Below are 16,470 nucleotides of genomic sequence, written 5' to 3'. Positions count from 1 at the left end.
CCCTAGAGTCCCTACGCATTTCTACGCCCCTGAAAAGCAAAACCATCTACTGATCTAAACTGTTTAATACCTGCTGATCCACTAATCCTATCAATACATGTCAATAATTGGTGTACAATACAGTTTCACCTCATTTATTCATAGGATAAAAAGTTGTAAAATGAGAATAAAATGAACAAAATACTAGAAAAATGAGGAAAAATGAACCAAAAACCCTTGAAAATATTCCATAAAAGCTAACGAATCCTTCTAAATTGAGGAGAAAATGTGCAACATACTTGAAAAATTAGGAGAAATCATCATTTCATAGCATCCAGAACCCTGTATTTAGTCTGATAAAACCCTCTATTTTACAACCCAATAATTGCTTAGAGGACAAAAATATATAATCAAACCTAAATAGAAAGAGTTTAGACAAATGTCAGCATCACAGACGGAAAACAAAAGGAAATATCAAATTAAACATTTTTTATTTCAATTATCAATATCATATACATTTATTCACAATATTTACAACATACAAGTGATATTATCATTATATTCAAATGTATTTTGCATAGATATATGCATTTATTAATTTTAAACACTGTGTGTTTAGAATATGACATAAATAATAGTTAAATATCAGTGCATTTGAATAAATGTAGTTTATTTATAGTTTATCAAATGAACCCAGAATGACGGCACTAAACTGGGTCACTGTACAAACATTCACACTCACAAAAATACTCAAATATTTTTTTCACCAATTTTTTCTCATTTCAAAATATATTTTCCTGAAAATGTAAGTAATTACCGACCCAAAAATATAAGTTTGGTGTAGATTATTGTAATTTTTTTTTCACCCAATAACCAACCACATGGAATAATCAACAATGTGTAATAACTACTGTATTTACCTGGAACTGTCCTCTGCACCTGAGTTAGGTATGAATGTGTGACTGAAGGGGAGAGGGGCGGGGCTAGAGTTGGTGGGGGGGCTACTGTTTTTACTCTTTTTTTTGTTTGGTTTTTTTTTTGCTATTTAATAATATTTCAATATCTCATTGTTACTTCCTTTGTTACTCCCCCTTACCCCTCCCCCTTGGTCCTCCCCCTTGGCTCTCCTCCTTTAAACACAGTTGTCAGGGGTAGTGGTTGGACCATTCCTCTCTGAAATGGTCCAACCCTTCCACACCTGTTCCGTCATCAGCAGTCATCGACGTCACTAGAAACACGTGAGCGTTTGTAATTTCCTTTTCAGTTTTCTTCTACTGTGTCTAAACATTTCAGGTTGGACTCTAACTCTTCCTTCTGTGTGAGAACAGATGGACTTTTCTTTCCTCAGTCAGTTTTGTCATATATTTGTGTTTGTCTTGTGTTTTTGTTTGGAACAGCTGTGCTCATACTAGGTCCAAACACCAATACTGACTTCATATTCATGGACGGCTCCTGAAACCTGACAGCATTCTGCAGATTTACACCAGCAGACCCCCACTACATAGACCAGGGCTTCACACACTGTCAAACTCATGACCCCCAAAATAACGCTGCCACAGACTGGTGACCCCCACTATCCCTGAAGTGACTGAAACAGAATCAAAACATGTGCACAGGACTGACCCAGTAAAAGGAGGATCCAAACACAGACACAACAACACAAAAGAACACAACAGTCTGACAACGGGGAATATTTTCCAGCCGAACCTGCAGCTTCAACAGCTGACTGCACAGATAATGCTCTAACTGCTGTTTCTAAACATCCACACTTCCACACATGTATTTACAGAACCACAACCCTTCTACATGTCGTCTGTGCTCTGTGATCAAACAACACACACTCAGGTTTCACCATCATATCAAACAGGAAACAGATCAGAGGAGGAACCACATTCCATAGAACAAAGATCACTTCCAAGAAATGACAGTTGTTCCCAGTGTGAGCAGAGCTGCAGACGTGTGTGTGGAACCGTCCAACAAACCTTAAACCCACTTCATCAGATCTGTTTCCAGTCTCAGCAGAGTCTCTACAAACAGCGGTGAGTCCACCTGAGCTGATCTACAGCTTTAACTCCACACTGACACTGCAAACACACAAACACTAGTTCCTCTGTTCATTTCACACCAACTCTCCTGAAATGGTTCCTCTCACTGAACCACATGGACAAACCAACAGGATTTACATGGATTCTAGATGATTCCAGCCCATGTCCTTTAGATGGTCTGGACTTGGACTGTTGGTCTCTTCCTGGTTTTGTCACCACTAACATTTTCTACAGTTACACTTCAATGAACTTCCTGAACATTTCAAAGTCAAAGGGCCTGATTTACTAAGATCGCACAAACCTTTAGGAAATCAGACCCAAAGTATTGGACTGACGTCATGGATTTGAAACACTGCTGTAGAGTCATGTGACTGACCAATCACACTGATATGAAGACCTAAACGACTTTTATGGAAATGATCACATTATTATAAACACTGATAATATAATTAAAAATACAACGTTCAAAGTTCAAGGTTCACTTTATTTTCTCTCATGGGAGAAATTTGGCTGAAACAAAGAGAAAAAATAGCTGCAACTGCAACAGAAAACAGAACATATACTGAAAAAATACATAAAATATGTGACATATAATGAATAAGTTAAAATAGTATAAAGAAAAACCTAAAATATACACATACACATATACACACATTTGTACACATCATGTGACTTCCTCCTTTTGGTAGCTCCACCTAACTGCTCATTAATGACCTTGATTGACAGGGGGATAACAGAATGTTTAAAGGGTTGAACCTGCACAGCAGGACTCTGTACCTTCTGCCTGAAGTCAACAGAACATACTCTGGAAACAGGACATGTGATGGTGGTCTGTATTTCAGTCTTGCGTCATGAGTGGACCAGGGGTCCCCATGATCTTCCTTTCCATCTTCACCAGGTTATGAATGTGAGTTTTGGATTTGACTGTCAGAGCCCAAACCAGCAGGTGATTTCACTGATGTGTATGTTCTGTTGGTCCATAGATATGGCTGCTGCCGGTCGGGTCCGATCTGAAGATCAGTTCCTGTGTTCCATCTGTCTGGAGGTCTTCACTGATCCAGTCAGCACACCATGTGGACACAACTTCTGCAAATCCTGCATCTCTGAACACTGGAGGGTTAGTGTCCCATGTGTACAGAGGTTTTCAACTCCGCATACACCACGGACGTCGTCACCACATCATCATCATCACCCCATTCGCTCGCAGTTGGTGGCAGTTTTTAAATACCTCCCACATCCGCATTCCACAGTCGTGACGGCACAGAACGAAGAGTGTAGAACGTGTCGGAGCCATTACGACAGTTTAATCCCACTACTACGTCCACTTACTCGTCATTATCTCTTCCAAACTCCATTCATCTCCATCCGTTCACCTGCTGGTTCATCTCATCCATTCATTCGCTGCAGCAGACGGCAGTCAGACCAGCAGCAGCCAAAACCCAGACCGGATTACACACTGACTGGACTGGACTGACTGACAGAACAGTGAAGACAGGGCAAGAGTAAAATCTTTTTTTTTTGTTTTTGTTTTCTCTAAAGCCCTGAAATGGAACTGTGCACTTTTTTATTTTATTTTATATATATATACAGTACAGGCCAAAAGTTTGGACACACCTTCTCATTCTTTGCATTTTCTTTATTTTCATGACTATTTCCATTGTAGATTCTCACTGAAGGCATCAAAACTATGAATGAACACATGTGGAATTATGTACTTAACAAAAAAGTGTGAAATAACTGAAAACATCTCTTATATTCTAGTTTCTTCAAAGTAGCCACCCTTAGCTCTGATGACTGCTTTGCACACTCTTGGCATTCTCTTGATGAGCTTCCAGAGGTAGTCACCTGAAATGGTTTCCTAACAGTCTTGAAGAAGTTCCCACAGATGCTTAGCACTTGTTGGCCCTTTTGCCTTCACTCTGCGGTCCAGCTCACCCCAAACCATCTCGATTGGGTTCAGGTCCGGTGACTGTGGAGGCCAGGTCATCTGGCGCAGCACTCCATCACTCTCCTTCTTGGTCAAATATCCCTCACACAGCCTGGAGGTGTGTTTGGGGTCATTGTCCTGTTGAAACATAAATGATGGTCCAACTAAACGCAGACCGGATGGAATGGCATGTCACTTCAGGATGCTGTGGTAGCCATGCTGATTCAGGTTGCCTTCAATCTTGAATAAATCCCCAACAGCGTCACCAGCAAAGCACCCCCACACCATCACACCTCCCCCTCCATGCTTCACGGTGGGAACCAGGCATGTAGCATCCATCCGTTCACCTTTTCTGCGTCGCACAAAGACACGGCGGTTGGATCCAAAGATCTCAAATTTGGACTCATCAGACCAAAGCACAGATTTCCACTGGTCTAATGTCCATTCCTTGGGTTTCTTGGCCCAAATAAATCTCTTGTGTTTGTTGCCTCTCCTGAGCAGTGGTTTCCTAGCAGCTGTTTGACCATGAAGGCCTGATTCACGCAGTCTCCTCTTAACAGTTGTTGTAGAGATGTGTCTGCTGCTAGAGCTCTGTGTGGTATTCATCTGGTCTCTAATCTGAGCTGCTGTTAATTTGCGATTTCTGAGGCTGGTGACTCAGATGAACTTATCTTCAGCATCAGAGGTGACTCTTGGTCTTCCTTTCCTGGGGCGGTCCTCATGTGAGCCAGTTTCGTTGGAGCGCTTGATGGTTTTTGCGACTGCACTTGGGGACACATTCAAAGTTTTTGAAATTTTCTAGACTGACTGACCTTCATTTCTTAAAGTAATGATGGCCACTCGTTTGTCTTTACTTAGCTGATTGGTTCTCACCATAATATGTATTCTAACAGTTGTCCAATAGGGCTGTCAGCTGTGCATCAACCTGACTTCTGCACAACACAACTGATGGTCCCAACCCCATCAATAAGGCAAGAAATTCCACTAAGTAACCCTGACAAGGCACAGCTATGAAGTGAAAACCATTTCAGGTGACTACCTCTGGAAGCTCATCAAGAGAATGCCAAGGGTGTGCAAGGCAGTCATCAGAGCTAAGGGTGGATACTTTGAAGAAACTAGAATATAAGAGATGTTTTCAGTTATTTCACACTTTTTTGTTAAGTACATAATTCCACATGTGCTCATTCATAGTTTTGATGCCTTCAGTGAGAATCTACAATGAAAATAGTCATGAAAATAAAGAAAATGTAAAGAATGAGAAGGTGTGTCCAAACTTTTGGCCTGTACTGTATATATATATATATATATATATATATATATATATATATATATATATATATATATATATATATATATATATGGTTTTTTTTGGATGAACTAAATCGTTTTTTTAAATTCTGAGAAAGTGTGGAAAACCCGAAGCTGATTTTTTTTTTTTTTTTTTTGTTAAAACAAACTGAACTGTTTGTTTCTTTTTCTTCTAAAAGACTGATACAAAACCTAAAATTGAAATTTTGCGTTTGGACTTTGTGTGTGTGTGTGTGTGTGTGTGTGTGTGTGTGTGTGTGGGGGGGGGGGGGCTGTGTGTTTGAATTTGTGTGTTTTTGTGCATTAATTGTTCAATACATGATTTTGAATTTTAAATGGTTTAAATGTGTGATTTCTTTTTCTGTCATTTAATGGCAGTGGTATGGCAGTGGTTCCCAACCTTTTTTTGACTTGTGACCCCATTTTAACATCACAAATTTCTGGTGACCCCAGACATTCAAAACAGAGACATTTTATTTTGCTAAAATTAATTTGTTTTTCATCGTGTAATAGTTTGCTATACTATGTTGCAAAAAACGTTACTTTTAGACAACATTTAGACTATATAACGTACATTTTTATTAGTAAGTTTTAATTTTTACATTTTTTTTAGGGTGACACGGTGGTGCAGTGGTTAGCACTCGTGCCTCACAGCAAGAAGGTCCTGGGTTCAATCCAACAACTCTGTCTCTTCAATTCAAGGAACTGAATCTATCATTACTACAGACCAGACCGCTGAAAGGGTGAACCGACACACAAACTCATCCTCTCAAGCTGAACCACGGACGCCGTTTAGAGGTAAAAGCACTTTTATTCCACCTTCCAAACACAATGCCTCCATCCACACATACTGCAGACTGGTCCAACAGGATGTCTCTCATCTCCTGAAACACAAAAGACAATATACAGTGGCACACAATCTATCAAAAGAACAACGACTGGAATTAGAATCTTTGAAAAAGGACAACTCAATTGTCATTAAAAGTGCCGACAAGGGGGGCGCTATTGTCATCTTGGATCGTTCAGCATATGTGACTGAAGTACAACGACAACTCAGTAATGATACATTTTATAAGAAATAGGACTATAATCCCACTCTAGCCTTTAAAGAAAAAATAAAGATGAAACTAAATCACCTCCAGGAGAATAATGACAGAACTAAAACTGAATACACCTTCATGACAGTAGAGTGTCCTGTCATTCCAGTCCTGTATATCCTTCCAAAGATCCATAAGAAGAACACAGATGTTCCACCAGGGAGGCCCATCGTATCAGCAATAGGCTCACTCACAGAGAAAATATCAGCATTCGTGGATTATTTTCTACAGCCCCTGGTGACATCACTACCATCATACATAAAAGACTCTATGGAGTTCATCACAATGATCCAGACCTTGGTGGTCCCAAATGAAGGTTTCTTAGAGACTATGGACATTGAATCACTGTACACAAATGTCCCATTTGAAGGAGGGTTACAAGCCACTGAATTTTTCTTAAATCAACGAGACGACTGCTCACCCAGCACAGAATGTATTGTAAACCTAATAGAAATAGTGCTGACCTCAAACTTCTTCATGTTTGAATCTGACTTTTATCTCCAGATTTCTGGAACCAGCATGGGTTCCAAGATGGCTCCCAGCTTTGCTTCACTCTTCTGTGGACATTTTGAACATCATGTGGTCTTCAATCCAAGAGACAATCCACATCTGCATTACATCAACTATTGGAGGAGGTACATAGATGATATATTTTTCATTTGGAACGGAACTGAGTCCCAACTCAAGGATTTTCATGAGTTTATGAACAACAACAACAGACATCTAAGATTTACCATGGAATATGACATGCAGAAGATCAACTTTTTAGACATTCTTGTGTACAAAGACTCAAACAAACTGTACACGAATCTATATCGTAAAAGCACTGACAGGAACTCTATTTTACCTGGTGAATCATTTCACCCTATGCCTCTGAAGAAAAGTTTACCCATTTCCCAATTCAACCAGATCCGCCGTATATGCAGCTCTGATTCTGATTATGAGACTCAAGCAGAGGATCTGGTAAAGCGGTTCCAACAAAGACAGTATGAAGAGGAATGGATCTCAGAAGCACGAAAAAGGTTTGACAAAAAGACTCAAAATCAATGTCTTCAACTCAGAAAAACTAAAAAAACAGAATCCAAAATCAACTGGATTATACAATACTCTCCCTTGGGCAAAGACTTTATACAGATTATCAACAAACACTGGCACAGAATACAATCAGACCCGAACCTAAAAAACTTCTCTGCACCACCACGACTTGTATTCAAAAGACCACCAAATGTGAGTAACATGCTGGTTCGGGCTCATTTACCTCCCCTGACTCAGCCACATTTTTTACCAAACATACCACATGGTAACTATAGATGCAGCCACTGCACTCAGTGTAATTTTACACATAAAACACAGACCTTTACTCATCCTAGGTCTGGCAAATCCTACAAAATCAAAGGAACAATAACCTGTAACACAAGAAACATAATTTACATGTTAAAATGTCCATGTGGACTAGCCTACATTGGTAAAACTAGTAGGCATTTGAAAACCAGGATCTCAGAACACAGATCAAACATACGTAATAAAGACACAAAAAGCCCAGTGGCCACACATTTGACACAAACACAACACAGTGTCAGTATGTTAAAGTACTTGGGCATAGAAAAAGTCAGTGTGCCCAGCCGAGGGGGTGATATTAACTGTTTGTTACTCCAACAGGAGGCTTTTTGGATATATACTTTACATACACTTAACCCCAAAGGCCTCAATGAAGAATTTGATCTCAGACCATTTTTACAGACTCTTCACAACTTCTCATACGTTCCTAAAATTAATCTTCACATAGACCACTTCACTCCAGTGTATGTAGTATATATATCCTCACTCCAACACTGCAGTTTAGATGTCTATTTGGATGTATCTCAACGTTGCCCCATATAAAAAATTTTTTTCATTTTTAGGCCCGAGCCGAGTAAAGCCGGCGCAGGGCCTATTGAGTCTGCAGTGGGCGCATGGGGACAAAATCGCCAGTGACGCGGTCGCCTTTCGCCACTGTCGCCACTCTCACACATATTCACATTCACGGCACTGAGACCTTTCCGAAGATGTACATGACATGTGCACAAGTCGCATATTTACACCTGCTCAGAATGAATGGGAGTCAATGGGCCACGCCCACTCTGGGTCAGTCATGTGGGTGTAAGTGCACAACATGTGACCTCTGACCCCACAGACATGTGGGGGAGCTCGAGAGCTTTCAAATAAGGCCAAATATGTGGTTGCCATAGAAACGGCTATATTGTTCTTGCTCAGATTTTTTTTTTTTTTTTTTATTTGTTGTTTTTTTTTTCCTTTTCCTGCGCTTTGAGCTCAATTTTGACCCTCTGAACATTTACAAAAACTCACCAAATTTTGCCCAAAATTCAGAAATTTTGACCCCCTGAACATTTACAAAAACTCACCAAATTTTGCCCAAAATTCAGAAATGTGCAAAATTGAATTTACATATAGGTTTCGTAGATGTCGGTAAAGAAATGTTGCGACAGCGCCCCCTTGAAAAGTGGAAATGCATTACGCCAATGGGAGCACGTCCAACATAAAGTTTGTCGTAGAGCCACGAAAATCAGTACACAGATTCATCATGAGGAGACAAACAAAAAATATTATTGTGGCAACGCCCCTAACCCAACCGGAAGTCGGTCATATTGGATTGAAATTTCTAAAATGCTGAGTCAGCGTTTTCGCTGACGTCATATTTTAACTATCTCCTCCTTGGCCGTTTGACCAAATGAGCTCAAAATCGGTGTACGGTATCTAGAGAAGTGGGGCATCAAAAGTTAGCCGAATTTTTTGGATTGGTGTCACCGTTTTTGTGTGACGACGTCGCAAACTTTGCAAAGTTTCTTCGCAAATTTACCATTACAAAAATTGCTTCACCTCATACAGACGAACACCAATTTGGCTCAAATTAGACTCAGACGTCCATCTCCCAGGCCTACACCCATTTATTAAAAGAAATTGAAATTTCGCACAATAGCGCCCCCTACAAATGTACATTTACAAAAATGACTTCAGTTCGGACATACAAACACCGATTTGGCTCAAATTTGACTCAGACATCTTTCTCCCAGGCATACACCTATTTGTCAAAAGAAACTGAAATTTTGCGCAACAGCGCCCCCTACAAGTTTTTTTTTAAATTTTTTATTAAAATTGCTTCAGTTCGGACATACGAACACCAATTTTGCTCAAATTTGACTCAGACGTCTATCTTTCAGGCCTACACCCATTTATCAGAAAAAATTTAAATTTGGCGCTATAGTGCCCCCTACAATTTTACCTTTTCGAAAATTACTTTACTTTAGACATATGAACACCAATTTGGCTCAAATTTGAAGCACTTGTCAATCTCCCAGGCCTACAGCCATTTATCAAAAGAAATTGCCATTTCGCTCAGTAGCACCCCCTACAAATTTACCTTCACGAAAATTGCATCAATTCGGATGTACGAACACCGATTTGGCTCAAATTTGACTCAGTGGTACATCTCGCAGGCCTACACCCATTCAATGGAAAAAGTTGAATTTTGCTTCCATCGTGCCCCCTACAGATTTATTTATACAAAAATTTGTTCAGTTTGGACATGCGAACACTGATTTGTCTCAAATTTGAGTCAATTGTCAATCTCCCAGGCCTACAACCATTCATCAGAAGACACAAAATTTGGGGCTAGAGCGACACCAGCTGAACGATGAGCATACTTCTACTGGACGAGCCCTTGGCGAGGGCCTTTAGATGCCGCTTGCGGCTTTAATTTTCTTTTGTTTTTGCTTTTGTAAATCTGTTCTTGTATTTTTGTCAATAAGAACTGTGCACACATGCTGTGGTGTTTGTAACCACATTCAGATGGACAGTATAACTACATAAACCTGCAGAAATTTGATTAATATCTGTTTACAAATATGAGAGAAAGCAGTTTGATCACTAAAAATTATGTGTATTTAGAGACATTTGAAGCACTTTACGATTTATGATTGATTGTACGTATGATAAAGTTTAATAAGTTATTTTCTGCTCTTTTAAGATGACGTATATTGCATGTCATGCGCTATTGTGGTCGGACACTGCATATAAAACACCTGTGTATTTTGTATTTCTTGATACTTGGAATGCTTGACTCTTGATCATTTATAATTGATCATATGTTTGAAAAGTTTTAATAGACTTTTTTCTGTTATTCCATAATGACGTATAACGCAGGTCACGTGTTGTGATTAGATGCTACATATAAAACACCTGTGTAAGTTTGTCTGTCCTCAGTCTGATGAAGGGCCTCGGCCCCAAACGTCGCTGAATAAATGGTTTGGGAGCTCACAGGCTGTGATAAAACACACACTCAGATTTCACCATCACATCAAACAGGAAACAGATCAGAGGAGGAGCCACATTCCACAGAACAAAGACCACTTCCCAGAAATGAAAGTGAAAGTTGTTCCCAGTGTGAGCAGAGCTGCAGACGTGTCTGTGGAACCGTCCAACAAACCTTAAACCCACTTCATCAGATCTGTTTCCAGTCTCAGCAGAGTCTCTACAAACAGCGGTGAGTATGAGAACATATATAAATATTTAAATGCTGATCCACAGTAAAAGAGGAATGGAGTGGAATCATAAAAGAAATAAACCCTGACCCTAATATCTGGTGGAAGACAATCCTCCATTTTGATACAGCAGCTTATACATATATATATATATATATATATATATATATATATATATATACATACACTCATGAGAATGGGTTTAACTCCAGAGGAATATTAGTGTCAGATCGACCAGCTCTACTTCAAACACTGTCTGTACATGACAATACATTCACTGTACAGGTTATTTCAGTAGAACATTTATAAATCTGTTTATAAATATACATAAACCAATATATATGTGGAAGAACACTTTATCATATACCGTCAAAACATCAGCAAACCACTTTTGGTCATTTGTTTCCCAATTGATCTGATTAAAATACATAACATTTAACACATTTAATCTGAGGCAGATCATTTCTAATAAACTGTAGACCAGTGTATGTGTTCAGTGTCTCTGCTCTCCTCTCTCTCTTTGTGTTTTAACCAAAAGGCAAATAACCAAACAATGTGTTTTATATCGAATAAGAAATATAAACTGGTACATTTATTCAACTGACAACATGATTGTAATAGAATATTTGGTTGCTGTGGAATATAAGGTTACATGAGTTGATCTTAAATTCTTACCTGAATCTTTCTCTTTTTTCTTTTTTTTAGAAAAAAAAAACAAAATCGAATGTTCCTGTCTACATGCACACACACACACACACACACACAGTGGGTCTCTCCTTGTCTTTAATCTGAACTCATGCACAGACTCAACAGCAGCTTCTCTCAGTCCAGTTCAAACAGAGGACAGAGGTGGACTGAACCACATGGAACATTTCCTAGACAGAAAAAACATCAGCTAACTCCCACCTAACAGCACAAACAGAGATCTATGTTTAAATGCAGCAAAAACATGGACTGGTGTTGATAATAATGTGTTGGTATTCAGTGGTAGAAGTAAACACATGTCCTGGTTGAACCCAGGTACTTCCTCCACTACTGAACCAACTGGAGAAGGCAGCGCCTGTGCACTGCTCTGTACAGGTGGAGCCCAGAGTCCCAGTCTGGGAAAGGGAGGAGGGAGGAGGGGGATCAAACCATTTTAGAGACTAGATGGGTGGGAGGGGGGGGGTGTGCTGTATTTTTGTTGTTAAAATATTCCCTTTCATCCATGTACTGTATATGGTTTGGACACACAAACACTAGTTCCTCTGTTCATTTCACACCAACTCTCCTGAAATGGTTCCTCTCGCTGAACCACATGGACAAACCAACAGGATTTACATGGATTCTAGATGATTCCAGCCCATGTCCTTTAGATGGTCTGGACTTGGACTGTAGGTCTCTTCCTGGTTTTGTCACCACTAACATTTTCTACAGTTACACTTCAATGAACTTCCTGAACATTTCAAAGTCAAAGGGCCTGATTTACTAAGATTGCACAAACCTTTAGGAAATCAGACCCAAAGTGTTGGACTGACGTCATGGATTTGAAACACTGCTGTAGAGTCATGTGACTGACCAATCACACTTATATGAAGACCTAAACGACTTTTATGGAAATGATCACGTTATGATAAACACTGATAATATAATTAAAAATACAACGTTCAAAGTTCAAGGTTCACTTTACTTCCTCTCATGGGAGAAATTTGGCTGAAACAAAGATAAAAACAAGCTGAACTGCAACAGAAAACAGAACATATACTGAAAAAATACATAAAATATGTGACATATAATAACTTAAATTATTAAGAAAAAAACCTAAAATGCATACATACATACATGCATACATGCATACATACTCATATACACACATACATACATTTGTACACATCATTTGACTTCCTCCTTTTGGTAGCTCCACCTAACTGCTCATTAATGACCTTGATTGACAGGGGGATAACAGAATGTTTAAAGGGTTGAACCTGCACAGCAGGACTCTGTACCTTCTGCCTGAAGTCAACAGAACATACTCTGGAAGCAGGACATGTGATGGTGGTCTGTATTTCAGTCTTGCGTCATGAGTGGACCAGGGGTCCCCATGATCTTCCTTTCCATCTTCACCAGGTTATGAATGTGAGTTTTGGATTTGACTGTCAGAGCCCAAACCAGCAGGTGATTTCACTGATGTGTATGTTCTGTTGGTCCATAGATATGGCTGCTGCCGGTCGGGTCCGATCTGAAGATCAGTTCCTGTGTTCCATCTGTCTGGAGGTCTTCACTGATCCAGTCAGCACACCATGTGGACACAACTTCTGCAAATCCTGCATCTCTGAACACTGGAGGGTTAGTGTCCCATATGACTGTCCCATGTGTAAAGAGGTTTTCAACTTAAAACCCGAGCTGAAGATCAACACTTTCATCTCAGAGATGGTGGCTCAGTTCAGACTTGAAGTTCAACATGAACCAAACATCTCCAGCTCAGACCAACAAGCTGCCAAACCAGGAGAAGTTCCCTGTGATGACTGCACTGAACCCAAACTGAAGGCCCTGAAGTTCTGCCTTGTGTGTCTGTCCTCCTACTGTCAGACTCATCTGGAACCTCATCTGACACGTTCAGGACTGAAAAGACATCAGCTGATCCACCCTGTGGAGAACCTGGAGGACAGGATGTGTAGGAAACACAACAAACCTCTGGAGCTGTTCTGTAAAACCGACCACACATGTATCTGTCAACACTGCACCTACTCAGACCACAAAAGTCATGACGTTACTCCTCTGAAAGAAGAACATGAAGAACAGAAGCCAGAGCTGAAGAAGACAAAGGCTGAAATTCCGCAGATGATCCAGGAGAGACGACTGAAGATCCAGGAGATCCAACGGTCAGTGGAGCTCAGTAAGAATGCTGCAGACACAGAGACAGCAGAAGGTGTGGAGGTCTACACTGCTCTGATGGAGTCTGTTCAGAGAAGTCTGGACCAGTTCTTAGAGAAGATCCAAGAAAAGCAGAGGAGCACCGAGAAACAGGCTGAAGACTTCATCAAAGAGCTGGAGCAGGAAATCTGTGAGCTGGAGAAGAGAAGCACTGAGGTGGAGCAGCTCTCAGGCTCTGAAGACCACCTCCACTTTGTCCAGAGGTTCACTTGTGTCAAAGCTGCTCCATCCATGAAGACCTGGACAAAGGTCAGCATCCGTCCAGCATCATATGAGGGGACTGTGGCCAGAGCTGTGTCTGAGCTGGAGGACAAACTGACAGAAGACATGAAGAAGGTGGTGGTTAAAGCTGAGCTGAAGAGAGTCCAACAGTATGAGGTGGATCTGACTCTGGATCCAGATACAGCACATCCTGAACTCATCCTGTCTGATGATGGAAAACAGGTTCATGATGGTGATGAATGGAAGAACCTTCCAGACAAAACACAGAGGTTTTCTGAATGTGTTTCCATCTTAGCGAAGCAGAGTTTCTCTTCAGGCAGGTTTTACTTTGAGGTTCAGGTCAAAGGAAAGACTGACTGGACTTTAGGAGTGGTCAGAGAGTCCAGCAACAGGAAAGGAGAGATCAGCTGTAGACCTCAGGACGGATACTGGGCCATCAGTTTGAGAAATGGAAATGAGTACAGAGCTCGTGCTGGTCCTGCTGTCCTTCTGTCTGTGAAGTCTGGTCTTCAGAAGGTGGGGGTGTTTGTGGATTATGAGGAGGGTCTGGTCTCCTTTTATGACGTAGGTTCTTCAGTTCTCATCTACTCCTTCATTGGCTGCTGCTTCAATCAGAAACTCATCCCATACTTCTGTCCAAGTCTGAACGCTGGAGGTCTAAACTCTGCTCCGCTGATCATCACTCCTGTCGACACTGAGTAAGAAATTCATCAAATGTACAGATTTTCTCTGATTTACTGGAGTCACTAAACTTAGTGATGATGTAAACTGTCTGAACGTGTATGAATCTGGATCCAAATGCACTGAAATACTAACATTAGTGCTGAGAATAATCCTGGTTTGACACATTCTGATGCCTGTGATTTAATCCAATGATGATGATGATGATGATGATGATGAAATTCTTCAGTCATCACATAATCCAACCAGTCTCAACACTCCACACATTACCCACAGGTTAGTGACTGAAAAGGCAGAAGCAGAATGCTTCTATTAATGCCTGTCCTACAGAACACATTCAGTTACCCAGCATTCACTGTAGGAAAAAGAAAAAAACAACAATGCATCCAAATGAACAAGCAAAAGCATAAAAAAGTTAAACTAACCCAGAAAAATAGAAAACATAACCAACCAAATTAATGGTAATTTAATGTAGAGTCGAAAATAAATTATTTACTTATTATTTATTAGACCTTAACAATTGTATCCTTCAAAAATTGCTCTACGTACCATTTTTTTTAAATATCAAAAATAAACTACACATTGTTAAATCCATGCTGGCCTCATTCCATAGTTTAACTCCAACAACAGAATATACATCTGCTTTTAGTCTCTTTTCTAGATTTTTGTTCAACAAATTTACAAACATCTCACAAATCACATTTAGACTCATGTGTTGAGAAGAACCTTTGTACACAGACAGGGAGTCACTTTAATTTTTCTTTATACAATATTTGCATTATTTTATAGTAAACCAAATCATTACATTTCATAATACTGGATTTCATAAACAATTCATTGGAATGTTCATAGTAACTGGCCTTATTAATAATACGTATGGCTGGTTTTTATAGGAGGACTCTAGTATTTACAGTTGTTTTATATACGTCCTGCCCCACACTCCCACACAATAGGACATATAAGGAAGTAGAAGTGAACAGTAAATTATATTTAGTGCCTTATGGTTGAGTATATTTCTGGACTTATGTAAGATTACCACTGACTTCGCGATCTTTCCTTTTATATATCTAATATGTTGTTTCAATGTTCATTTGTGATCAATAACCCCTAAAAATTTTATATCAAACACTCTTTCAATTTCAGCATCACATATTTTTAATGTCATGTCCCCATCAATTTCTCTTCGATTTCCAAAAACCATAAATTTAGATTTTTTTAATGTTAAGTGACAATCTATTGACATCAAACCAAGTTTTAAGAATCTCTAAATCCCTTTCAACCGTGGACAAAAGGGCGTTTAAGTTTTTCCCAGAATAGTACATATTTGTATCGTCCACACAAAATCATAAATTTTAATAATTCAGTGACATTACAAATATCGTTAATATAGAGCAGAAAAAGTTTAGGACCAATCACTGATCCTTGGGGTATGCCACAGGTGACCTTCCTGTATTGTGACATAATATTGTTCATTTGTACACATTTCTGTCTATTTTCCAAGTAACTTTTCAGCCAAAAATGAGCCACACCTCTGATCCCATACTTCCCCAGTTTTCTCAATAATATGCTCTGATCTATAGTATCAAATGTCTTCTGTAAATCTATGTAAATACCAACTGAATATTCCTCCTTTTCATTTGCCTTTGCTGTTTCTTCTACCATCTCCATTACTGCATGGTCAGTAGTTCGATTCTCCCTGAAGCCGTGTTGATGTTCAATCAATATTTTATATTTTTCAGTAAAAACATCCAGTTATTTAG

At 39.6% G+C, this 16,470-nt stretch overlaps 1 protein-coding gene across 2 annotated transcripts; it reads left to right on the top strand.

Annotated features, from left to right (window-relative positions):
* Nucleotides 1-1,894: 1,894 nt before the first annotated feature.
* Nucleotides 1,895-15,125, top strand: LOC115423970 (E3 ubiquitin-protein ligase TRIM39-like). Of its 2 annotated transcripts, XM_030141024.1 has the most exons (4): nt 1,895-2,018; nt 3,008-3,156; nt 7,110-7,112; nt 13,238-15,125. In XM_030141024.1, the coding sequence occupies exons 2-4, from the start codon at nt 3,010-3,012 to the stop codon at nt 14,729-14,731; spliced, it is 1,644 nt and encodes a 547-aa protein (XP_029996884.1). In that variant the 5' UTR covers nt 1,895-2,018; nt 3,008-3,009; the 3' UTR covers nt 14,732-15,125. The 2 variants fall into 2 exon arrangements, with proteins under 2 accessions (XP_029996884.1, XP_029996885.1); XM_030141025.1 differs by lacking the exons at nt 1,895-2,018; nt 3,008-3,156; nt 7,110-7,112 and adding an exon at nt 10,688-10,896 and having other exon boundaries at nt 13,086-15,125.
* The last annotated feature ends 1,345 nt before the right edge of the window (nt 15,126-16,470 follow it).

Source organism: Sphaeramia orbicularis, chromosome 8, assembly GCF_902148855.1.
Source record: "Sphaeramia orbicularis chromosome 8, fSphaOr1.1, whole genome shotgun sequence".
Taxonomy (NCBI): domain Eukaryota; kingdom Metazoa; phylum Chordata; class Actinopteri; order Kurtiformes; family Apogonidae; genus Sphaeramia; species Sphaeramia orbicularis.
This window is presented reverse-complemented; position numbering and strand designations above follow the sequence as displayed.

Coding starts and splice junctions, on each gene's coding strand:
- LOC115423970 (XM_030141024.1), top strand. CDS start 3,010: ATGGCTGCTGCCGGTCGGGTCCGATCTGAAGATCAGTTCCTGTGTTCC.